The sequence below is a fragment of the Patiria miniata genome, unplaced genomic scaffold (genome assembly GCF_015706575.1).
Source record: "Patiria miniata isolate m_02_andy unplaced genomic scaffold, ASM1570657v1 HiC_scaffold_25, whole genome shotgun sequence".
NCBI lineage: Eukaryota > Metazoa > Echinodermata > Asteroidea > Valvatida > Asterinidae > Patiria > Patiria miniata.
The window spans coordinates 9,073,850-9,099,523 of NW_024037064.1; the positions used below are offsets into that span (position 1 = coordinate 9,073,850).

At 40.9% G+C, this 25,674-nt stretch overlaps 1 protein-coding gene and 2 long non-coding RNA genes across 4 annotated transcripts; 1 reads left to right on the forward strand and 2 right to left on the reverse strand.

Annotated features, from left to right (window-relative positions):
• The first annotated feature begins 134 nt into the window (after positions 1-134).
• On the forward strand, positions 135-17,036 carry LOC119733213 (TBC1 domain family member 23-like). Of its 2 annotated transcripts, none has more exons than XM_038206803.1 (16): positions 135-273; positions 1,350-1,458; positions 1,591-1,696; positions 2,476-2,680; positions 3,500-3,623; positions 4,543-4,667; positions 5,399-5,552; positions 6,067-6,192; positions 6,790-6,885; positions 8,015-8,185; positions 9,339-9,381; positions 10,665-10,771; positions 12,491-12,612; positions 13,935-14,023; positions 14,756-14,891; positions 15,544-17,036. In XM_038206803.1, the coding sequence occupies exons 1-16, from the start codon at positions 242-244 to the stop codon at positions 15,857-15,859; spliced, it is 2,061 nt and encodes a 686-aa protein (XP_038062731.1). In that variant the 5' UTR covers positions 135-241; the 3' UTR covers positions 15,860-17,036. The 2 variants fall into 2 exon arrangements, with proteins under 2 accessions (XP_038062731.1, XP_038062730.1); XM_038206802.1 differs by having other exon boundaries at positions 137-273; positions 12,473-12,612.
• Positions 3,573-7,569, reverse strand: LOC119733215. Its single transcript, XR_005271710.1, has 3 exons — positions 7,014-7,569; positions 6,784-6,895; positions 3,573-3,674 (listed from the first exon to the last, which is right to left on the reverse strand). It is a non-coding gene; the product is annotated as an uncharacterized LOC119733215 (long non-coding RNA).
• On the reverse strand, positions 12,506-25,654 carry LOC119733214. The gene is made up of 3 exons (XR_005271709.1): positions 25,472-25,654; positions 24,483-24,567; positions 12,506-12,596 (listed from the first exon to the last, which is right to left on the reverse strand). It is a non-coding gene; the product is annotated as an uncharacterized LOC119733214 (long non-coding RNA).
• Between the last annotated feature and the right edge of the window lie 20 nt (positions 25,655-25,674).

The following is a 25,674-nucleotide window of genomic DNA, read 5'->3' on the forward strand; positions in this document are numbered from 1 at the left end:
TACCCAGAATCCTTTGCAGAACAGAAATGAAGACCCTTAAAAATAAAATTGGGCATCGTTTTCACAGCTAAAAAATAATAAAGGACAAACATTAACCATTTAAAGTTCAGAAATTTTATAAAACTGTCAATTGAAAAAATTAAACCTATCTAAAAAATAGAGTTTTTGTGTGACTTTCAGCAATGTTTTGATTGCCAGCGAGTAAGATCACTTCCGGTACACGAACACGTCACCGAGCAATATGGCGGAGTGCGAAAACGAAGATAACAGTTGGTGAGTTAAAAAACGATCAAAATTTCCCTTTTGGCTGCGGTCAATCAAACGAAAATGTAGGAGGTGTAATTTGTGGTGGGGTTGCCCCACTTGAGTATTTCGCATTAAGATAAGTAGCTTGCAATTTTGCAAAATATGGCTTTGTTTTTAACGTAAAGTGGGCTTGGCAGACGTTCGTACTCGTAATGCAGTCGCCCCCAATATACGCGTGTCTTCATAGCGACTCACCATGTCGCCCCTGGATTATTAAACCATTGTGGATTTGTGAATTACATAGTGACCTTAACTGAAGTTGTAACTTTAACGGGCAGACTGCAGTTTCCATACGCCACTTTTTTCACTATGCATAAAACTAGAACCTTCTTAATGTTAATCATGCATGCCACTGCCAGCAAATATTATTATTGGGCATGTTGGGGGGGGGGGGGGGCATGGCCATGGGGGGAACATAAGTTTGGGTCTGAAAAATAGGGGGAAAAAATTTAAAAAAATATTCATAAAATTTCAACACTCCCGAACTGGACGATTTAACAGATTTTGTATGAAACCACCAAACATGCCAAAGTGGCATTTGGGCTCGGGATGTTCAGGTGCTGCATTCTTCCCATCGCTTTTCCAACATGTTCAGTGTGGTCCAACATTTCGACCCTTTGATTTTCCCTATTATTATGGCCTATGCTAAAGGCGCATGCAAATACTGAGGTACATGTATGTGTGTTCGCACATGCCTTCACACACATAATAAAGAAAGAAATTTGGGCTGTGCTTTTATAATTACTTAGCAAAAATCAGCTTGGCCTGCTGTTTGTGTTCATGCATGTTGTGGTAAAAGCTGCAGAATTAATACAGAGGAAGTGCTGAGCTACTCTATGGAATATCCACTTGCACACAAGCGCCTATGATGTATGTATGTACAATGTACGTGTTCATGTCCAGCGATTAACTATGCAAAACAACACCACGTCTTGACCGGTAACTGCTGTTGTAAAAACATGGCAGCAAATTGACTAATCATTAAATTGACTAATCAATCAAATTACAGAATTTTACCGTCTGCTGGTTTATTTTGTACGCAGGCATGCAGAACTAGAGGCAGCCCTGCTGGAGGGATGTGACTTCGGGACGTTGAGAAACATCTGCCAAGGGCGACAGATTCCCAATCAGTACAGTACAACAAGTTGGAAGGTACATGCTCTAAACATTTGCGAGTGTAATGTGTACTGTATGTACACCACTTTGAATGGTTATCCAAAAATGTCTTGAAAAAATTAAAACAATTTAAACATTTCAATGGATTCTGATCCCTTACCTCTGTAGATATGTTTAAATGTGGCGGGCAAAGGTGATGCTCTATCCTCCTTCGATGGCATCTTTGATTTGCCGGAGCAAGAACTTCTCAGAAAAGACTGCAAGGAATTTATTGGTGAGTTTGTCATGGTCTTGTTCAAAAATTGCTTTGATGTGGTTTGAGGATATTTGTGTTAAACGTGAGAGTGATCTCAAAGTGGCCTTCTCCCTGATTGTTTACGATTCCACAAACCCTAACCGTCCCAAATCCTCCAAAATCCTCTTTGCATAACGGAAGATTTCGAAGGATTGAGGCCTCATGAATGCTTAGCTGATTTTGGAGGATGCATCATGTCGAGGTCTTAGGCTGAACCGTGGGTTGTTTACGCTTTGCCATGCATAAATTTAGGTCTAGATAATACTTGAAATCATCCATACTGCTCCTGGACATGCAGCACCTCCTCAACGTATTAACAGTGATTGTTGAAGATTTTGAAGATTTGAGGCTGTACCAATATTTGCATGAAGGCAGTCGGGGGGGATTATGCAGGATTGAGGATGCATCCTTGCAAAAAGGCCTGGGGTATTAGTGCTATATCACATACAGTAAATGCAGACCACAATTTTTTTAGAGTTAAGTGGTATATGTAGCAATGTAGTGTAATCCCTGCAGTTAATGTTATTTTCTGCTGAACCATAAACTAAACCAGCCTGTTGTTTTCTGACTTACCAATCACCGAGTCACCGAAGATACAAATTTACATAATGTCCTAATTGAAGACTTTCCAGTTAAGCTATATTTTTTTATGTACAGTGTAGGCAAAGCTTACCTTATTTTTTCAAGCTCACACTGTCTGAATAACCACAAAGAGTAAATATGTGTCTCATTCTTTTTTTTTTCTTATACTCTCTCAGAAAAGTTTGACAACTCAGATGAAGAGAAGCTGTCCTTGTCCAGCGACTTGGAATCAGTTATCACATTTTACTGCAAGTCCAAGAATGCTAAATACGAGCACAACAATGGCTGGCTGGACGTATTGGGACCCCTGGTGGCGCTTCGCATGGAGCGCGCTGACCTGTACAACTGCTTCTATGCTGTTATGAGTAAATATGTACCCAAGTACGTTCCCAATTGTCCATGTATCTCCCCAATACACCATGCCTACAATGTAGTACTGATATGGTCTCGCGAGACTATGAGCAGTTACCCTGCTAAATGCAACAAGAAACAACAGAGCACGGGTCTTGAGTTGGCTGCTAAATGCAACAGTATGCAACATCCTTTTACTTTTGTTGCTTTCTGTTGCATTTAGCAGGGTTAGGGTTATAGACCATATCTGAAAACTTGACTTAGTCTCAAACTCAAGCTTCATTTCTGGTTCCAAAACTATTTTGAACCAAATTAAAAGACTCCTGAACATACGTGCCACACCAAAAGAGAGCAATATATGTGGGGTTTCCAGAACCTTTCCCTGCTTATCCGCTAATATTTCCCTGAGAACTTCCATGAGAATTACGTTCACTTTAAAGTGGTTACTGGGAAGTCAAGAGGTGGTTGCGGCAAAGCAACTAAGATACTGATAATATTCATAATGCATAAACACTTAATAAAAGCCACCATAGCCAGTCAGTCAGTAGACACAACTGGGACACAACTTAGGTGAAAAAAAATGCCACCAGATTCACATACACCAAACTGGCAAAAACCTTTCCCTTCTAGGTCAATGTCAAATTCCCTGAGATTTCCCAGATTTTAGGTGTTTCTTGAAAAAGGAAACTCATTTTCAAGGTTTTCCTTGATTTCCAGAGTGACTGGGAACCCTTTGTGCTTAGAACAAGGTTCAATTTCAAGTTGAATTTTCAAAACTGTTCAAAAAAATTGGAAATGCTCCAAACATTTCTAGCCTGATTAAGTTTGTCTTCTCCCCGCGTCATGCAGAGACAGCAGTAAAGACAGTAAGATGTACCAACTCTTCAGGCTACTCCTCATGTACCATGAACCGCAACTCTGTAACTTCCTCGACACCAAAAAGATATTCCCTGATGCCTACACGTCAGTATGGGTAAGATGGAGGAAGTTCTTACCTGTATGCACTCTGTAAGGTGTGGCCTTCCTGTAAAAAAAAATGCATGCAAACTGTACTTGGGCTGACTTGAGAGCATTTTGTGGGACATACATACAAAGTAATGCACCTGCCAACTTGGCATTTTAGCCCTGTGCAGCAAACTTGCTTTCACTGGTATCTGTCAAGTCTTGCATACTCTTATGAATGCACGTTATGAGAAACACTGCATTCATAGGCATGGTACTTCTTTATCCAGACAGTGCATACATAGCTTATACCATCTTGCACATTTAACAAATCCAGTTGTATTCATGTACAATGAAGCCATCTCCATAATACCACATCTTGGAAGGAAAAATCGTTTGTCCTTGCAATTACAAATGTAAGCGAATGTGTAGTGTTACACGGTATGCATGCTTACGTTGTATGCGACAAACTAAAATATTAACCCTAAATGCCTAGGGTGATTTACATTGTAAATCACCCTAGGCATTTAGGGTTAATATTTTTACAACAAACCTTCCCCACCCTTGTAAATTCCAACACCTTGAGGTAAACAATACACATAAACAGTTTGACTCTGTTTATTTGTGGTACATTTCTAAACCCATGTAAAGCATAATCACTTTACTAGTGCAGTACTCATCCTAACAGATTCCAACAAACCCTGGTGTTGGAGTTAAACTGGATGGGGATTGTTAGGGTTAATGTTGTCTGCGGTATGCAATAGGATTGTACTTACCATCTTTAAGGGTTCATCTGAATTTTGCAGAATCTTGTTAAATTGAGCATGATTATAGGGTTAATACAAACACTATGAGTGTTTGACTACAAGGTTACCAAATAAAAAAAACCTGACAAAAGATTGAATCTTAAAATGGCACTTATCACCATTTTTGTCTTTTTTCTTCCCTAGTTTTCTAGTTTATTTGCCAGCAATTGTTCCCTGGAGGTCCTGCAGATCATGTGGAGTCTGTACTTCCTCCAAGCCGATGCATTCCTCTCATTCTTCCTTGGTCTGATCATCCTAGTCAATGCCAAGTAAGTGTAAGGATGTGCTGACTGCTGGATATTCAAGTATTCATATATTGATCAGTTCAACCAACAATTAAGTATTCTACCCAATTTGAAAATGTTCATTTCAAACAAAATGTGGTTAAATAATATGAAAGAAGTTACGTATGTTCATGCTTGTCTCATTTTTCATGAGGTAAAGTTTTGTTTATTCACTAGATGCTGTTTATAGCAGCAGTAGTTTACAATGTGAGAAGCTGTTAAACATGTTTAACCCTAAAAGGGCCGGGGGGGGGGGGCCCTCAAAATTTTCCGCGGTAGCCTCAAAAAAATTTTTTTTCGTGACCGGAGCTGTTATGACTTTTTAGCCTCGAGCTTTGCGCATCTTTTGATACCAATAACATAAAAATCGGACCACGGGTTGCCGCGTAGCGAACATTTTTCCGGCGCTATGCGCCATGAAAACTGAATTTTCCGATATACGTCATGTACTCGGAGCAGAATTGCCATTTGTACATATGAATAATTTATTACCCATAATTCCAAAACCCTTTGACCTATATTCATGAAATTTCTTGGGTATGTTAAGGAAGAGTTGCTCTATGCATGTAAAGAGTTTCAAAATTGTTCGTCAATCGATGGCCGAGATCTTAGGGGGGGGGGGCGGTAGTAGAAGAAGTATTTTGTTCTTTCTTATAACTACATGTGTAGCTGTCATTGCTTTGTTGACCCCAAATCCGCCACTTTCAATTCCCCAGGGAGCATATCCTGACGGAACTAGAAAACGAAAGCAGAGACACCATCGCAGAGACCCTAGCCACCTTCCCCAACCAACTAGAAGCTGATGATGTGGAAGACTTCTTTAGCTTGGCCCAGTATTATGCCTCCAAGACACCCCAGTCATTTAGAAGAGTAAGAGGATAATTTTATCCCATCAACCCGTAATCAGTGGCGCTTTTCAGGATTTTCAAACCTTAATTGTTGAAGGATTGAATGTGCCATGAGGCATTATGTATATAAACATTGACAGTGGGAGGGAGGGGGTGACACCCCAGTCATTTAGAAGAGTAAGCATCAACAAATGTACACGTATTCAAGGAATTAATCCCCTAAAAAATCCAGAATTCTCACAATCCATTTCTGCATATTAATGTACGGGGCATCAAGCCCGAGTCAGGCCCTGTACATTCTAAACCATAAAAAACTGTTTTACAGTATTTTTCACTTTTTTATAATAGAACTTTGACATAGATAAAACAAAGATGTTTTATCTAACCATTTTGTCAGTTTATGTTTTGGAGGTTACGTTGTGTGCGTTATTGCAATGTGTTGTGCTGGTTATGTATTCCTAGTTTGTTATATACCATGTATTTTAGTCAATCAGAATAATTTAATCATGAGAAGTATGTTTTGCCTTTCCCATCAGGATTATCAGTCTATTTATGGTAGCAGCTTAAGTAATTCCAAAGACTCGGTCAGTCCTGACCTGTCTGGCGCCCTCTGTCTTCAGGTCAACCCATCAGAGTTGTTACAAGCAATCCAACAGGGCCTGGTGAGTGTGAAGTTTTGTGCCCTTCAGATGTTGTTAAAACCTATCCTTGAAAATATGTGCACTTAATATTACACAAAACTACATGTAACCACATGTAGAACTGCAACCAGTTCTGGCCTGTTTTTAGTACAGTGTACATGTACAGTATATGCAAAAAGTGGTGGGACTGGTACAAGGTTTATGTAAATGCTTCAGAAAAACTGAAAATATTGTGCATCTTATACTTGCTCTTTGCAAGAACTAGTTTCATCCGGTTTTTACAACCTAATGACATATTCCATTTTTGACTGTGGAAAGTGAATTACTGCATAGAATGCCCTATTTGAAACACAGCACATTCCTAATGGAATAGGTAGTGTTCCTACTTCCTCCTATGTTTCCCTCTAAGAAAAGCTGTTTTGTTACAAATTACACTTGCATAGGCAGACATTTAGAAAACCTCGCATTCCCATGTTGTTATTTGGGGAAACAGCAAATGCTCCCTAGTAGAAATGGTGTTTTTTCCGAGTGGAGTGTTCTAATGATCCTCGACTAAATGCACTATCCTACTTACCTCGCAATGTGACTATTTTCTTTGCATTTCCCTCTTACCTGCAGAATGAGAGTGTAAGTTATTTTGTCGTTGACTGTCGACCAGCTGAACAGTATAACAGATGCCACCTTGCCACAGCATTCCACCTTGATGCCGACCTGGTGAGTCGCCCTGAAAAAAAAAAAAGGCCGGGAGAGTCGGGTTTGTTTCAAACTCTAGAAGCCCAATACTGCTTCTGAAAAAAAAGTTTCATATTGATTGAAATGTGAAAGGTTCTCAGAACACTTACCACTCAAAAGAGATCTTTTCACAGTGTTACTGCAACTCTTCCTGAGTTTCTTCTTATCCATGTAAGCTTCTGATCTTATGCTGTTCATTAATTATTAATTATGCGCTGTGGTCCAATGGTAACGGTGTTGACTCATGTGTGATGGGACAGGGAACATGGTGATTGTGTTCTTGGGCAAGACACTTTACTAGGAGTGCCTCTTTCCACCCAAGAGTATAAAGGGGTGCCTGTGAGGGTAGAGACCAGATTGCACTGATCTTGAGCTTCTGCAGAAAACTGGTCTCATGACACAAGGAACAGGGGTAATATTGTGAAGCACTTTGAAACTGGGGTATAAAGTGGTACATGTATGTGATCACCATATTATTATTGTTGATAATTATATTATACTTCTTGACTTGCTGATTGGGCTGGTTCCTGTCTTAATTTAGGCATGAGCTGTATACAGTTGCTTGAGCCCATATTCATAAGTCAATTGTTGCTAACAACCACCACCATTTTGTGGGATCATGTATTTGTTTGTGTGTGTTAGGCCAAAAAAAAAAATATTCGGTCTCTGGTCAGATCAAAGTTCCGGAATTGACGCGGCTACGCGGCTTTTTTTTTTTTTCTTCAAGCTTGGATTGTACAGACAAGGTGGTGTCCTCATGTACATTGGTGTCCTCCATAATTTGCCTTGGTGCTTTCGATAATTTGCCTTGGTGCAATTTCCCATTCCTTGGTGCACTTTGGTAAAAAAAATTGAGGTGCGGAAATGCGCTGTTGGAGCTACCGCGGAACATTTTGGAAAAAAAAAAAAGATCGACGCGCATGATTAAAATTGACGCGCGCGCTGACCAGAGACCGACTTATTTTTTTTTTTTGGCCTTAAGGTACTTATTCAAAAACAGACATTTTCAAAGACAACTGTATGTTACGCATGATACATGTAACACAACATGTTACATGTATGTAACGTCTGATGAAAAGCTGTAAGCCCATATTTTGTTGTTTTTCTTCAGATGTTGCAACAGCCCACAGAGTTTGCCAGCGCCGTCAAAGCCTTATTCACCACCCAGAGGCAGGCCATAGCAGCCGAGTCCAGGGCGGCCGGTGAACATCTCTGCTTCCTGGGTAGTGGGAGAGAAGAGGAGGACCAATATCTACACATGGTGGTTGCCAACTTCTTACAGGTGAGCCACGTGTATGAAATGAGCAGTGTTGGAATCGAGTTGGTCTCGAGTCATTCACAATTCAAAACCAGAAGTCAATCACAAGCAACAGGGAATGAACAGTGACAAATAAATGTCTCTTTTACAGCTGGTTGGAATGGCTTGTGACATACATGTATTAAATTTGAGACTGGGTGACTTGTTATGACTTGTGGTGACTTGTGATGACTTTAAACATGGTGACCTGTGATGACTTATGGTGACTTGTGACCGACTTGTGATGACTTATGGTGACTTGTGACCGACTTGTGATGACTTATGGTGACTTGTGACCGACTTGTGATGACGTATGGTGACTTGTGATGACTTACATGTGTTGTATAAAACAAATCATGAATGTTTCACACTTGGAGTGGAACATTCCATCTGTAACCTAATGAAATTATTCTTACCATTGCACTCATAAATATTCATGATTTGTATAATATCACAGTTTGACATGATGGTGGGCAATATGTGTGCAGAAAAGGAGATAGTTCTACAAGTGAATAATTGATTTCGATTGTGCAACATTTGTTGAAGGGGCTTTTAAAAACTCAAATGCAGCTCTAGCAGTTTGGCTGCTTCCGACTCATTTCATAATTCGTATGGTAGGGTAACATACTGCTTTACTCCTCTCTGGTGGTGATACCAAGCTTTCCTTGGTTCTTGTTTCTTGGTTGGTTCTTCTCCTGAATACTCCGTGGGGGAGTTTATACAGGAGGCCAGAAACACCAGGGCAAACCCCTTCTCTTTAGTGATTAGTGTCACTGGGTTCTTTTACGTGCATTGCATTACACAACACACGGGACCTACGGCTTTACGTCCCATCCGAAGGACGAAGCAATTATGGTTAAGTGCCTTGCTTAAGGGCACAAGTGTCCACACGGCGGGCTTAAACCCATGCCACTGTTGCCTCTGAATCACCAGAGCATGACATTCCTCGGACATAGGCATTATACCTTTGAAGCTTGATGTAACCTGGAATGAGAAGACAACAATGAATGTTTAGTTTCAAAGGTGGGAAAGAAATTCCTTTAATGGAAAGTCCATTTCAGATATAAGCCAGCGATTTATGTCTCACTCAAATTTATATCATTCTTATTGTGGCCGTTTTCCCCCTTTTTTCCTGCAGAAAAAGACGCAGTATGTTAGTATTGTCGCCGGTGGTTTTACTGGTAAGAAAAGCATCCCATGAGCAAAATGCATCTGTTTTTAACTTTGTAAAAATTCTGGACCAGTAGGCCGACACCTTTGCTCAGATTGTGTGAACAGTTATTAGTTTTTACCATAAAAGTCAAAAACAACAGACTATCAGATGGAAAAAAGTTTGTTTGGTGTCTTTTTTCCCCTCCATATTTTGGCTGTTTGTTTGGGGTACAAAAGTGCAACCCTCAGGCCCGTTCTAGATGCCGTGCTACCGCCGCGCCAAACTTAATTAAACTGAGTGCGGCAATAGCTTGTGTACAGCACGGTAGTTGCTCTAAACATCAAACGTAATAGTCAAACCTTAATTAATGCAGCTGGAGTAATGGGCCAGGTTAAAACAGTTAAATGAACTTTCAGGATGATCAAAATTTTCTCGTCAATTTCACTTTCCGTGATACAGACACAAGAGAGGGTATTGTGAGCATGCACATTCCTAGAATGTTTGCCCCAACTTCGAATTGAATTGAGTTTGGCACGGCAATGGCACGGCCTTTAGAACAGTGCTGTGCCACTGCCATTCGGAGCGACAATAGCACGGCAGCCCTGTCGCCCTGAAGGGCGATGCCCTGCCGAACTCAATTTTCTGAGCCAAAATGGTTCTAAGCGCCATGTTATCGCTGTGCCAAATTCATAAAAGGCAAATCAATTGAGTTGGGCATGGCAGTAACATGGCGTCTAGAATGGCCCAGCTCACTCTGCAGTTTGTGTAATAATAAAAAAAACTTTGGGGCCTAAGGCCCAGTGAAAAAGTAAAAGTGGTTAAGCCCTACCCTCGCAATCCTAGTGGTGTTCATTGGAACGTGACTAATATCAGCAACTGGTTCCAGGTTATGGAATCTGGTACCCATAACCAACTGTACAAGTACTTTAGTAACTTCTCAGACAATGAAAAAGAAAGGTCTTGATTGCCATTTATGGGATACAAGGAAAACCAAAACAGATTTCACATTTATGTACATTAACGTGCTACAATGATACTCGCTATCAATCTCTTTGGACAACTTCTGGAATTTTCATTCTGGTGTTGGGTTTCTTTTACGCGTACCGTGTTTAATTCAGTAGGGTACGCAGTTCCCATACTACCCGTAAATTTGCACCACTACAAAATCCTGCAAAATCATTCAAAATGTCTCAGTAGACATTAAAGTTTCTGGGAAGGTCAATGATTACAAGCAGTTCAATCCGTCTAGATATATCTCCTGTTGTTCATTCCTGTTTTGAAAATATACATGTAATTGTTTTTATTCTTCAGCATTGTTAAAATTAATAGAGAAGGAGACATCATCAACGTCAGCTGACCAGTCGTTAAAGTCTTGCATCATATCCCTGCCAGAGCTAGCAGGCTCTGATGATAGCGGGGTAAGTAGAGTTTGATGTCAGAGTATTGGACTGTAGGGGGCATTGTGTGATCTATTTGATCGATTGCATGCACAACTATAAACTGCAACAAAAGCAAGGCGGCACTTACTATGTGGCATGCCTTTTCCATTGCAAATCCGGTTCGTAAGTGTGACGTCATTTCAACCTAAACCACTCCCACAGCAAACGGAGTGGTAATGGAACCATTGGAACCAGAAGAAGTGCAAAGTGGAGTGTTTTAATGAGCGCTAGTAATCAGTGGTCACTTGCGAACGGGATAGAAAAACAGAAATTAAACCTGGAGTTTAACAGTGTGAGTTGCCCTGTATTTGTTGTTGCATGTACATTTACAACTATCATTAGATCTAGCATGTAGCTGTTTGTAATTCCTGTATTAAATGGCGGGCTTTCCCTGCCTCTCAAAGGTGATAATGTGTACTCTTTCTTGCTGCATGTTGCTATTTTTGCAGTGAACCATAGCTACATGTACCACAGATCCTCTACACAAGGATAAACAACTTCCCCAAATTTCTGGTTAGATGCGTGACACGGCACTTGCGCGTCCTGCGTGCACATGCTCAAGACTCGGCACGCGACTGCAGTCTTTCAGTGGTCAAATTTCTGTCAGGACGCCAGCTGTTGGCAATCATGGCGCGCGCGCATTTTTCTACATGTTCTATTTGTTGTTCTAAGCGCGGACGTGGCAAATCACGTATGTATAGACCATCCGTTCCGTACATTTTGTACACAAGCTCAGATGAGTCGTTTTCCCTTGTGTAGAGAATCCGTGTATGTATTAAGTTTCATAAAAATGCTTACATAGTAGTTCTCTGAATCAAGTCTTTGCTGGTTTGGGTTTTTCCTTCAACTTCCCAAATGAAAAGGCTCACTTGGTCACTTTATCAAGGCTTTCATGTCATTTTCTGGGCACACAACTTTCTACTAACAGAACCCTCACCTATTTCTAGGACATCATATAATCATGCCGAGTTTAGCGGCACAATTGGCTATTAACCCTAACTCCCTAGGCATTCCTGCAAAATCCTCCAACTGCCTCCATGTAAAAATTGCATACAGCCTCAATCCTGCAAAATCCTGCGTTGTTTCTTGAATGTGGTCCTTGGAAGGATGACCACTGCCTCAATCCTGCAAAATCCTCCGGCAATCACTGTCAGTATGTTGAGGCAGAGCCAGGGACATCCTGGAGCAGTGCGGAGAAGTATAATCTAGGCCTAAATGTATGCATGGCTGAGCATAAACAAGACAAGGTCCGGCCTAAGACTATGCCACAGTGCATCCTCCAAAATCAGCCACACATTTTTACCATATAGCCTCAATCCTGCAAAAGCCTCCATTTTGCAATGAGGATTTGGGAAGGTCAGGGTTAATAGAATGATGCAAATGAATTTTCTCGAATCTGTGAAATGCGCAAGTGTCTACTGTGAATGCATCAACAGTGAGCAGTTTCTGTTGTTATTCAGAACGAACTTAAGCATTATTCTTCTCCCCTTCTTTGCACCCGTGGTCATACCTATTGGAGCAGGACATGTTTTCTTTTCCACTTTTGCTAAATGGGTTGTGGTACCTTGTTTGTCAGTCTGTCTGTCTGTTTCAGCTGTTGGTTGGTCTGCCTGTCCTTTTTCTCTCACTGCATGTTTAGTTCTAGTACATGTCTCTCTCTTTCTGTCGTCTTGATTGTAGATTGGTGATTCTCCCCAGAAACTCTCAGAGAAGGGAGCAGCACTGATGGGCCGACTCACCTCCACGTTCAAGACAAAGTCAGCAGAGATGAAGGACCGAATGGTGGAGTTCATTAAAAACGAGGCTGTCAGTGAAGAAAGGTTAGAAATAAAAAAAAAAAATTATTTAAAGAGCGCCCTCAGCCGATCATGCTCTGAGCCCATAAGGTGATGTAGGTTCTCAATTCTGAAGGTTTCAAGGCAAACAAATGGTACAGGAAATGGTACCGTAGAAGACATCCCCATAGGGTTGTGCACAATTTTCCCCCAACTTTAAAGACCCCTAACCCCAATTTTTCCCTTTTCCTTTACTCGCAAACTGTTGGTTTATTTGTTTTGGACCAAGAGCAATTGATCTAATCTATTTGCGATAGCAACATTTGTGATGCGATCAAGCTACATGAGTCGTTTGTCGACCCTGTTCAGAAAAAAAATTGTACATGTATTACAGATTTGAACAGAGCACAATCTCAGCATTACTGCTATGAAAACCACATACTGATACCATCTTTAGTTCAAAAATTATGGAAGTCGGAACACCAAGAGATGTGATGAAGTGATGTGATGAAGTGGCCCTATTTTGGCCTGTATCTCCAAATGAAAATTCCCGACAAACGACTCATTTAGCTTGATCGCATCACATTTTGCCTCTAAATAGGTGTTATGACATTAGGGATACATTGAAATGTCTTCCTAATGTCCGGTGTTCACCTAAGGTATAACTTATAACGAACAAAATGTCTCCTTAAGGGTACATTAACAGGAATACAGTTTACCAATGAAAAATATCATGTGCATAATGAGGTACATTGGTCCCTTGGTCTGGGGCGTCAAATTCAAGCACATGTGGGTAATTCTGCATATTGTTGGTTTGAGTCGGCCTGTGGGGTAGTCGATGTAATAGCCCACAGCGAATGCAGATTTTCTGATTAATTAGGCAAGGCCCCGTCTCTTGACTTCCTAGATTTTGACCAATCAGCAGGCGCTTTCTAAAGGTCTATCGGGTCTTCGGTCATTCACCCGTTGCCCGTCAGACATGGATTTTACCAAAAATGTCACGGCGCGCGGCACTCGGTATGATGTTACGCGAATGCGCTCCCGGCTGTTGTTGTATTACAAAACGCTGCATTCGAATTTACCAATCACAGCGTTAGTCCTGACTTTGGGATGAAATGACGTCACGATTTAGTAAAGTCGACTCCGACTGGCTGGCGCGCGGCTTGCATAAATCTGCATGCTTTTGACTTATCAGACGTTAGACAGGAGATGGCTCTGTGGATAATGGGTGATACTCGGACTACCTGTGGGGTTGTGGTGCATGTGTCCTTGGGCAAGACACTCGATTAGCGCCTGCAAGGCTGCGAGTGAAGAAGGGACAGCAAAACAAAAGGCTTATCGATGTGTTGTTGATTTTAATTTTTCAGACATGTTAGTAGTCTGGACACAGGGAAGAGATACAGGGGCAACAAGGTGCAGAACGTGTTTAGCATCGGGGATGAAGACGATGAAGCAGGTCAGGCTCATTTGCATATCATTTACATATTATATCACTGATAAAGTGCAAAGTGGGTGACACACCTGCAAAGTGGACGACGGGCAGTTAAACCTCCTCCCCCTTGTAGTGAGCTAGTCAAAACCTCATTTACAAAATGCATTACAAATCAAGAGGTTGTGGATTCCAGTTTTTTTCTCCCCACATTTTGGAAATTTAAAGCACTAACCATGCAGTGCTTACATTTATATAAATTATGCTTGTTGGTGAGGGAAGCCAGTATTATCAAACGGTCATTAATAGGTGCAAGTTTTCAGCATTATGAAGTGTTCCTGACAGAGCTTTTGAAGAGCTCAGTGAATAAACTTGAAAAAATGTATTTTTAAAATCTTATACATGTACATCCATTATCTAGTAATATTCAACGAGATTACAGACTAGGAGTTTTTTATCCGTTTCTTTGATTCATTAATTAGATATCATGGTTTATTGGCTCCGTCACGGAAAACACTGGAATTATCCATTATAAGATTTGAAGGTTGCATGGTAAAGTTAGAAATGGTTGCACCACAAATGTCATCAGGAGTCTCATGACAAGGGACAGAGCACACTCTCCAAAACATTGCGGATCGTCTTAGAATTACACAATCTCACACAAAAGAGAGTTGCTTCCAAATGATGGAACCACAAACTTGATAATCCTGTTTTCAAATTTCATGAAATTCCTTTCCGTGCCCATTTGACACCAAGCAGATAGCTTTGGCAGCACAGCGTCATCCGACGAGGAGAGGAAAGAGCTTGTCAAGACAGACACCTGGCTGAACAAACCAGACATCCTGGCTGCCTATCAGTGTCAGGAAGTCAAAGATAACGGCCACACCTATCCAAGGTTAGTTTGTAACACAGGCCAGAAATTATCAACCACCTGGCCTGGTTATAAAGTTATGTGGACTCCACTCATGAACAGCAGATAACTACTTGTGAGAGGTCTGTGCTTGCAATATTTCAGATGTGTATGGCACACAAGACTTACATTATTCTGGTCGTGCATAAGTCTGTACATGACCTTCACCTAAGCGTCAGGCTTACAGTGGTAAACTATTCCAGAGTTTTACACATGTCTTTCTTGTTAACACATGAGGGGTTAGTTGCACAGAGTCCATACTCAATACACTCCAGCTGTGGCAAATTGTCATCTTGGCCACCTACTGATGGCATAAAGGTAACAGCCTCAGATATCTAGGTCAATCAGGAAAACATCAGAAACTTTCCGTACCCCTTCATACTCTTCGACACCTACCCAAAGTTAATCTGACCACAGCATCAACAATCATACCTAACCAATGCCGTAAGGTAATTCACAATATACTCTGTGCATGAAGAATAGATGGCTATTTGTGCCCACAGCTTGTGACTGACAAATGTTATTTTGAATGAGCACAAACTAAGTGAACTGTATCATCTTCACTTGAACCACAACATCAGCAATGCAAACAAGAGTCCAATTGCAACTCTCTCTTGACTCTGTTTAATACCGACAGCAATATGCTGGTCACCAAGACACATCTCTACATCCTACGAGACAAAGCAGACAGCAAGGGATTCTCTTACATCGTGGCCCGCCGAGCTCTCGGCGACGTTGTGCGCATCACCTCCAAGAAGCGTTGCGCTGAGCTCATCACCTTCCGCTACGGCAAGTACAGCAGTGAGGAAACGGACATCTACGCGGTGGACCGGTTGTATCTGCCTCAGGCCAGTGAGGCTACCAAACTGGTCAAGAGACTTATCATGGATGTCCTGGAACCACCAAGCACTGCCGGAGATGGCGCAGCAGCCAAGGCGGAGCCAGTCACGTAGCCTTCGACCTTTGATCTCACTAGGTCTAAGGTCAATTGAAAGGTAATCTAACTGACAGATTGATAATACACAGAGCCGGCCAAGAGATTGGACAATTGAGCCTGTCTGGCACTGTTGCAAATGTAACCTCTGACCTATATTGCCATCAGGTCAGAGATCAATGTAAAGGTAATGCCACTGATTATTGATAAATACAGAACCAGCCAATAAATCAGATATCTGCCCTGCACTGCTGCATAAATGGACCTGGTTATTTAACCTTTACCTTTGGTCTGATCAGGTGAAAAGTCAGTTGACGGTAAAGTAATTCCTAAGCAAAGTATTAATCTTGAAAGCCATTAAGCCAATCGGAGACTGAACGATACTAGTACAGATGGAAATAGACCGGAGACTGGACCTCATAACACACGTGTGTATGAGGACAGGCAACGGCCTCGTGCTTCTAATATCTTATTGGTTGCTATGCGCCTTGGCTGTGCTGCCTCCTCTTTAGTTTGATTGGCGTACTTCACCTGCACACGCATGTGTCATGCTTAACGCAGCACCCTATTTGTACGCATTTAGATATTTAAATCGGGTAGACCCCTAGGTAATACATGTACCGGTAGGTCAATCTGACAGTCAACTCACTGACTGATATCAGACTTTAAATGACTGTCCACAATAATCTCTCATGTCGACTCTGTGTTCAAACTAATGTGGATCTGGTCACATAACCTTTCACCTTTGTTCTTGTCAGGTAAAAGGTCAATATAAAGGGAAGTCATCAATACATTGATTGAACCAGTAGGGGACATTCAACTCCAACTAATTCATGGACTGTCTAACTTTGAAAAAGCAATGTTGCTACAATGTATAGGGTCTGTCCAAACTGGTACATGAAGATTGTGACCTGTGACTGGAATCAGGTCAAACATTCATTGTTAAGTTACATGTGGACAGTATTTCAGAATATGGATGTGAAAGGCTGCTTAACATGGCTGAGATACAATCTTGTAAGTAACTGCTTGAAAGGACAACACTTTTTCCACTTTAGATGTCATGGGGCTTTTTACTGCAGAAGAACATTTGTTTTGAATTGAGTTCAAATTTTGGAAGTTAACAAACATGTAGCGTGTTCAAAACACATACTGAAACACTATTAAATAGTAAAAATAAATTTTGCACTCAAATGTTATTTTCAGGCATCATTTGCAGCTTTGGGTACATGTAGTCTTATTTATGTAATGTGTAGACACTTAAGACAGAAACTGAAACCGTAAGATTGACCGATCTATGATAGATGTTTAGGGTTTAATATTTGACCAAAGATTTCTTGACAGCAAAACATTCTGTTGCTCTTGAAGTGATATACAATTGTACACCGTGTAAGGAGGCTACAGAAATATGTATAGGGTTCAAACATATTTCGAAGGATTTTCCTCATCTGATTTAAAGGGGCACTGGGTCCTGGAACAGCCCAATTGGGCTACAAAACGCGCTTTGACCGAGATGATGTTTATCGGAAATAACATTTAAAACTACGATATAAACATCCACACAACTATCCTTTAAAAACTGGGCATTTTTGTGTTATTCCTGTATTATGCGAGGGAGAACGCATTTTGGGGTCCACTTTTGCGAACCCATAAATTCAAGCTATTTGGATGCTAGTTGTGATTTCATGCGTAAAGTGTTCACCTTTTGTGGACGTTGAAGAAACCACTTTGTTTGCATTGGTGATTGGTCATCGCTGTTCCCGAGACACACAATGTGCATATTGCTTACACTGAGAACGACATGGAAAAAAAACCGTATTCGTACTCCGTCGTGTCCGATGTAATCAAGCAGGGTTTTTTCGTCTTTTCTCGGGAACGGTAAGACATTAGGTTGGTTTCCTTTCAACATGATGTTTAAAATAGATTAAGTAAACAGTCCAAAACATGAAATTTTCGGGGATTTCAGGACCTAGTGCCTCTTTATTCAAAAGGAACTTTGGGTATTAATTTATCAGCTGTAATTATTGTTTTGATTTCACTTGATTATGATTTTTTTTTAATTTTGTATGAGAATTAATCAGGGTTTGTTTATTTATATTGGCTCTAAGTTCAGCTCAGTTTCATTTTCAGTTTTATTTATAATGCACATCAATGTACAGGTATTTCAATAAAACTTCTGAGAATTATTCATCTGAATTAATATTACATTGAATATTTGGTTCAGGCAGAGGGAAATGTGGCATTTTGGGGGGGTTTGGATGAATAATTTATTAATAGTGTGGGGGCATAGGCAAGGCCAATATTGTAGGGATTTTTCAACTTTAGCACTATGTGGCACAGGATTAATCTACATTGTAACTCAGAAAGTCTACTTTCAACTCTTTAAACTGACTTGTGACGTGCATGATGTCACCCTGTATATAAAGAGGCTACATAAATAAGTATAAATTTACAGCGGTGCATTATGGGAGTCAGGCAGTGTTGTAATTGAGTCCCTCAGGCCCTAGGCACCAGTGTTCTGTAAGGGGGGACGAACCTGTGTTCACAGGAACGGAGTGCCCATCTCTCTTTCAAAGCGATTTGGCCAGACTCAAGTCCATGAAATGCTGCTGTGGGGGGGGGGGGGGGGATTGCCACACCTCCTCCACAGCGAGTCTGTTACCTTTTCAGCATTGAATAATGCCGGTACCCATTTAACACCTGGGTTGAGAGGAGTAATTGAGGTAAAGCACCTTACTCAAGGGCACAACTTGCATGGCCACGGCGGGGCTCGAACCCACCATCTCACGATCATGACTCCGTAGGCCCTACTTCGCCCTAGGCACCTGCACCAATTTCATGTTGATGTTAAGTAAACCCGGCCAGAAACGTGGTGTTTGTGCCCTTGGGCAAGACACTTAACTACAATTGCCTCTCTCCACCCAGGAGTATAAATGGGTACCTGTAGGGTCGAGGACCGATGGAGCGCTGATATAGACTGCCGCGTGGTCCCATGGCCTGATGAACGGGGTAATAATTGTAAAGCGCTTTGAGATTGTTGGTACAATGGAAAGCGCTACATAAGCGCAATTATTGTTATTATTAAGTTGTACTAAAGCAAGCCAGGCCATGGTACATGTATTTTGGTAGGCCCTCAAATTTTTCCTAGGCCCCCCAAAATGTTTGTAGGCCCTAGGCACAATGCATACTGCACCTACATGTATTGGATAATCCGGGCCTGAGTCAAAAGTCAGTCATAAGTAAGGCAAGTAGCATGGGATGAACAATGACAAAGGAATATCTTTGTCATACATGTAGTTCATTTTGATAGCTTGGGATAAGCTTTGAGGTTGGGTGACTTGTGATTTGTGGGGGCTTGATTACAACTCCAGATCCAGGTAGGATCTTAGCCCCTTTTTTTAAACTCAAGTAAATTGCTATGTGCTTATTGCATTTACAGGTAGTACGGGAACCGAGTACCCTATAGACCGCTTGCAGACGCGTTCGATAATCGATGCGCGAAGGCGCGCGACGCCATGTTGTGGGACAGGCGTATATCTATCCACGCACATTTTGTCCCATAACATGGCGTCGCTCACCTTAGCGCGTCAATTATCGAACGCGTCTGCAAGCGGTCTATTGAAGTAACACATGGGTACCCAGGTACCCATAAAAGGAACCCAACCCCACAATTAAAATCCTGGAAGTTGTCTGTGGGGCTATAGCTTTCGCGAGAGTCATCTGTCCGGCATTAAAACGCACATGCATTTAAATCTGTTTTGGTTTTCCATGATGAGCCTGGTTTTCATTTTGAAAATTCCCCACAATTGGCATTTATTAAAACCTTTCTTTTTCATTGTCTGAGAAGTAATTAAAGCCAGAGTCCATCATTTGCAGCTATCCAAAAACTAACTGACGTAATTATTGTTGAAAAAATATATTTGGTTGAAAGATAGTAATGGGACTAAACTCCCTTTGAAATTATTCTTTCTGGCAAGCTGTCATTTTGAAGAAATCAACCAAAGAAGGCCAATCCAACGGTGCGTCTTAAGAAGCACCGTTGGAAATTTCTATTGTAGTTCGTTGGTTTTATTTGGCGAAGCACGCACAAGCGTTGACACGACGCACACACGCGCGTGGTTGCTATAATTTGTCGAATCAGTGCGCGACATCGCGTAGCTGCAATTGGCTCAGTGAGAATGTGTCTCAGACGCTGAATTCAGGCCCGATTCAAAACATGATTCAGCAATTTTTGATTTGAAATCGAGATCCTAGAATGTTGTTTTTCTTAAAATATACAGCTGACGCTAAGCTGAAACTTCATCAGGTTAGTTGTTCAGCACCCTTCTTTAGATTTTGAGCACTTTTGTTGCTTCAAACGAACAAAATGCACAACTTACAAATGATGGACTGTACCTTTCAGTAACTTGTAGAGTTGTTTACGGGTACCCGATCCCATAAATGTGGAACCGGTTCCTGACAGCAGCGGTCGGGTACTCGGGTACCCGGTTCTGATGCACACCACTAGTGCTTACATGTATACGCTTGTACATGTATGTACATGCAAACGCCATGACAAATTTGGACAATATTGGTTCAGTTATCAGTTCCATTGTACATTTTGTACACAGACCGATCCAAGCACGCACCTGTCACTGTACATTCACAGAGGCCTCCTTCAAAGACAAAGGCATTTTGCCTAGGGCTGTCCGAAATATACTGAATATTCGAGTATACTATTAGCTCATCAACTGAATATTCGAATAGCTTTTTGATGGGTTATATTCGAGAACAAAATACCTATACATGTACACACATGACTGTGATGTAAGTTTATCACAAAGTTGCAGCGTTGTATTGTCAGGTGCCACTTTTGTGTTTACGGTTGACTTTTTTTGATCGACGGCGATTCCCTGTTTCTATCTCTTTAGGAGGATAAAGTCCTTGACAGTTAATGAAATGCTTACTGCAAAACACTCCAAATCGTTTGCCTCACACAAATTTTATGAATGCAACTTTTACCTCTGCTTACAGCTGGTAGTTTTGAATATCGGAATATTCGGTCAGACACAGTTTCGGGTAATCAAGTACTACATTAGTCGAAAATTGACAGCCGTAATTCTTCCAGCTATTGCTCAGAGCAACTGCCCCATTAATGTATTCTGAACAATAGCTGGCACGAATGCTTGTACCATCTGACCATTGAAGGGGGCTTCATGGATTGGACAATGCTCGCGTGGTTGGATTGGGCAAAACAGGTGTCCCCCTATAAAATCCACAACCATATGTTCATTCTTCGCGGTACTGACAGGAAATTTCCTTCAATGAAAAATAGTCTGTATTTCATCAGAAAACCGAACACCCATTCAAGAGTTATGCCCATGACAAAGTCATGTTTGTACTGTGCAGTAAGTTCACTAAAATGGGCGTAACTCTTCAGTGGGTGGTCGGTTTTTGATGAAATAAAGACTGTTTTTCATCTCGGAAAATTTCCAATATGAAAACCAGTATCATGGAGTACCTGTATTATGGTTGTGCATTAAGAAGGGGGGACACATTGTACAATGTATATAATTAGAAATCAGGCTGTACAAGAAAGAGAAATCTGTGTGTTCTGTACGCAGTCTTTATTTCGTCGGTAAAACCAAAAATACAAAGCCATAGACCCAACAATCTGTTCCTAGGTTGCTCCCCTAATGCAATGCAGAAAACAGACTGACGTCACAAGTTCCACATATCTTTTCATTGTGTAATGCTTACTATGCCGATTAAAAATCGGGGCTTTTGTACATACTACTGTGGCAATTAGGGTGCATGTATTTATAAACTTAAAAAGAAAAACCATATGTGCTGATTATATTGTACGTGTATTATAATACGAAATTTTCATCGCATCTTTGGGTGTATTGTATCATATTGAATTCCTGCCAAATATTGATTGAAAAGCTTCATTATTTTTTATTATTCTATTAAATTGCTGTCAAATGTCGAGAGAGAAAAAATGTAAAGTGTAGATATTGAGTTTCTGCATACATGTAGTAGGAATAGAGTGACAGCTCGAGAAGTAATGGGAAGTTTTATCGTGTAGGGGCTCTGGATGGATCATATACCAGTACATGTAGCTCTCTAACATAAACTTGTATGGGGAGTCGAAAGCTTTTAAATTATTTATAATTCTTTTCTTTGAGTGGGCGCAGCTGGTCGAAAACAAGGAAAGGAGTTTTCAGGAGCCTAGGAACCACTGCAATGTATAAGTGCCAATTGTTAATCACTAAAAATGGAAAAGTTGATGTCAGTTTCGGTAAAGTCAGTCATGAGTTTAGGAGTCCGTGGTTTGACTAGTCAGTGTTTCACTACCAGGATTTTTATGTTAAAAGTGGACAAGAGGTTTAAAAACTTGCACGAATCGTTTTCGTCTATCATTTTTATTAAATGTAGTTTGTGATGGTAAAATTAGACAAAGCCGCCTTTGTTGGACAACTGAGAAGGATATAAAAGTGGGAGGGGCCAGGAAGAAGGGTGGATCCAAGTGGGTGTTAGGGGTGGCTAAACCCACCCCTCCCTGACTTACTTGTGGGTACATGTACATGTATACATGTACAAATAGAAAACCCCTTAAATGTCCTTCAGTTTTTGAACAACATCATCATTCTAAATTAGAATTATGATTTATTGCTTCAAACCCTTTGGCCTTGAAAAATCTGCAACAACTTCAACATCCCAGCTCGTCCCATTTGAAAATGAAGAGTTTATTTCCAAAACGCCGCAAACATTTTGCACTTTTTATGAAACTTTAAGGAGTAAAAACAGCATAACGCCTATTTCTAAACTTCATTTTCGCTGTATAGTATCGTAAAGCGCCCTTCTGTTCTGGCCGCAATATCTTAAATAGGCTAATGAAAGGACTAGACTACACTGAAATGTAGATATAAAACTGTATTGGGTTAACTATTGTCATTAAGTAGTATTGTAGGCTACAGGTGTTTATATACATATCAAAATAAATGCTTTTAACTGCAATTTCACATCAGTTGGCTCTTGACAATTGTTTGTTTTTTCTTCTTGGCCATAAAAAGGTTTCTGGCTTTTTTATTTTAAGGTTAAAATGTGCATTTCTGTATGTATATATAATTCTAATATAATTGCAAGTGCATTCATACTAAGTGGAATAAAAATGACACAAAAGAAATTGGCTTACTATGATATTGTCTATTGGCAGATGTTAATTATATGGAGTGTGTCTGACATTGCTATGAGGGAGATGTAAATCAGTGTGATGTATTAAAGTCGTAAGTCAATTACAAGTCAATCACTAGCCAATCACAAGTCAATCACAAGCCAATCTCAAGTCAATCGCAAGCCAATCGCAAGCCAATCTCAAGTCAATCACAAGCCAATCTCAAATCAATCACAAGTCAATCACAAGCCAATCACAAGCCAATCACAAGTCAATCACAAGCCAATCACAAGTCAATCACAAGCCATCTCAAGTCAATCACAAGTCAATGACAAGCCAATCACAAACCAATCACAAGCCAATCGCAAGTCTTTACAAGTCAATCACAAGTCATTCACAAATCGATACAGTATCACAAGTCATCAAGTATGAAGTCACAAGCTATACAAATGAACTATGACAAAGGCATGCCTCTTAATTGTTCATCCCGGGCACCTGTGACCATATTTCTGAATTTTGATTTTGACTGGGCTTTATGGACTTGTGACGACCTTGACTGCAACATTGGATGTTGGCTTGAGAATTACAGTTATGTTCTGACCTGGACTTGTGTAAAGCAGTGGTCATGGTGATGATGAAGTTTTAAGGAGCCTCTGTAGTGATGACGTCACGCTTCGTTCAAGTGCCTTTCCTATGGAGCCAGTGGGGGTCCACGGTCCACTGAGCACCATAGGAAAGCACACACGTAAACAAAGTGTGACGTCATCAGTACAGAGGCTTATAAGTTATAGACATTATGCATTGTGGGTACCTCAGAGGGTACCCTTTGTTAATAGTCGCAGAGAATGCACAAAAAGGTCAACCTACGTGAATCCTAGCGACACAAAACTTGCCCTCTGGCTCTTCCTCAAGTAAAACACATGATAAGGTGTATTACAAAGTGACTGATACCATGGGGAAGAGGTTTGCATGAACATGTTGAGTGACTGACTTAATAAGAACTGTGTGGTTTTTAAAAGAACCTAGTTGTGTTACTTGGGTCAAATTGACCTATCACGGTAGAATTGTGAAATATTGTCAAATTACATGATATACAAATGGACGCGAAACGCGCAAAAACTGAGACAACAACATTTAGGGTACAAAACTCCGTAGGGTTGTCTAAGGGGCGTGGCTAACTCGCAAATGGCGATAGGTCAATTGTGAGGAGGATCAAATAAGGGGGGGGGGGGGGGTTAGATACTTGGTAGGCGCTGTCACAATTTTGAGAGATCGAGGGGGATGTACTCACTCCCACTTCAACACCACTGTACCTGTATAACCTGAAGTACAAGAGTAATTCACACCACTAGGTATACGTATGCACATCAATAGTGGTGCGACTGGTAAAACTTTGTACTTAATATTCACCACACAAACCCTTGAATGTGAAATTTCACTGAATATTCACTGAATGTATCTGCATGGTGAGAAATATCAGACATCTTACCTTTAGTTCTTAAGGATGCTATGATCATGTGGAACTGTTGAAAACAATGGCAAGGGTGTGGTCAACCAGCTTGGCATCTCAATGGCTGAAAAAAAGTTGTCGAAGTGAACTGTAATAATTAAACTCCCACTATTGGGCGGAAAGGGAAAGAGAAGCAGTAGCATGACTAGCTAGTTAGTACTGCTGTTTATCTTGGGTTTTGTTTTCTGACAATTCCGAGATAGACCCACAACAGGTTGATATCGAATATGGCAGGTGGATTCATCAATTAGTCTGGGCCGGAGTAAGCCCACTCCCCCCCTCCCCCCTCCCAGTCTTGGGTCAGTGTTCAAGCATGACTAGCTAGTTAGTACTGCTGTTTATCTTGGTGTTTTGTTTTCCGACATGTCCGAGATAGACCCACAACAGGTTGATATCGAATATGGGAGGTGGATTCATCAATTAGTCTGGGTCGGAGTAAGCCCCCCCCCCCCCCCCCTAGGGTCAGTGTTCCACTGCCCAAAGCTAGCCTAGGTCTGAGTTGGTCTGAGTCCAAACTGGTTTTGGTCTGACTTTATTGGCTATAGGTCCGCGACTTGACCTGGGCACAATTAATCCCTTATTATATAGCACTGCTTAAAAAATCATGTTAATAGTAAGAAATGTTTTGTAATATTTTTATTTGCACAAGAAAATAGTTTAGGCAATTATTTGTTTCAACTTTCGATTGAGCCCAATTGTCATGCTTTGAGGGTTAAAACTCTACATGAGAAATATATAACAATTAATGAGAAAATCCCAATTCATAAACCTGTTTTTTTTTGGCAGTGCTTTCAGCAAAATATATAAAGCATTCGAAGTGCAAAATCTCGTTGCAAGCCGAGGCCTGCATTTTGGCGATATCGTGCCTAAATTTCACTTAGCACATTGTTAATCATGGTCACTCAAAGTCAAAGATAAAATTTAATGAGAATTTCGTTGCTCAAATTTACCCTGAAATATCTACTTACCGCTGCCAAACCTTCGACAAGCTTGCGGCCGCCTCTTTTATGCACCGTATTTTACTGAGTTGTCATGTGTGAAATAAAACTCTGACCAAAAAGTCCTTCGTTTTCTTGGAGAAAATTAGCGAGATGCTTTTGCTCACAACGTTTTTGACAAACACGAGTCAATGACGGTACCACTGGTTCCCACCCCGCTATGCATTCTTAGA

What these genes read in the sequence shown, in the direction of transcription:
- LOC119733213 (XM_038206802.1), top strand. Translation starts at nt 242, where the DNA reads ATGGCGGAGTGCGAAAACGAAGATAACAGTTG. An exon ending in GAAAACGAAGATAACAGTTG is followed by an intron (nt 274 to 1,349) that starts GTGAGTTAAAAA and finishes TTTTGTACGCAG; the next exon opens with GCATGCAGAACTAGAGGCAG. An exon ending in AGACTGCAAGGAATTTATTG is followed by an intron (nt 1,697 to 2,475) that starts GTGAGTTTGTCA and finishes ATACTCTCTCAG; the next exon opens with AAAAGTTTGACAACTCAGAT.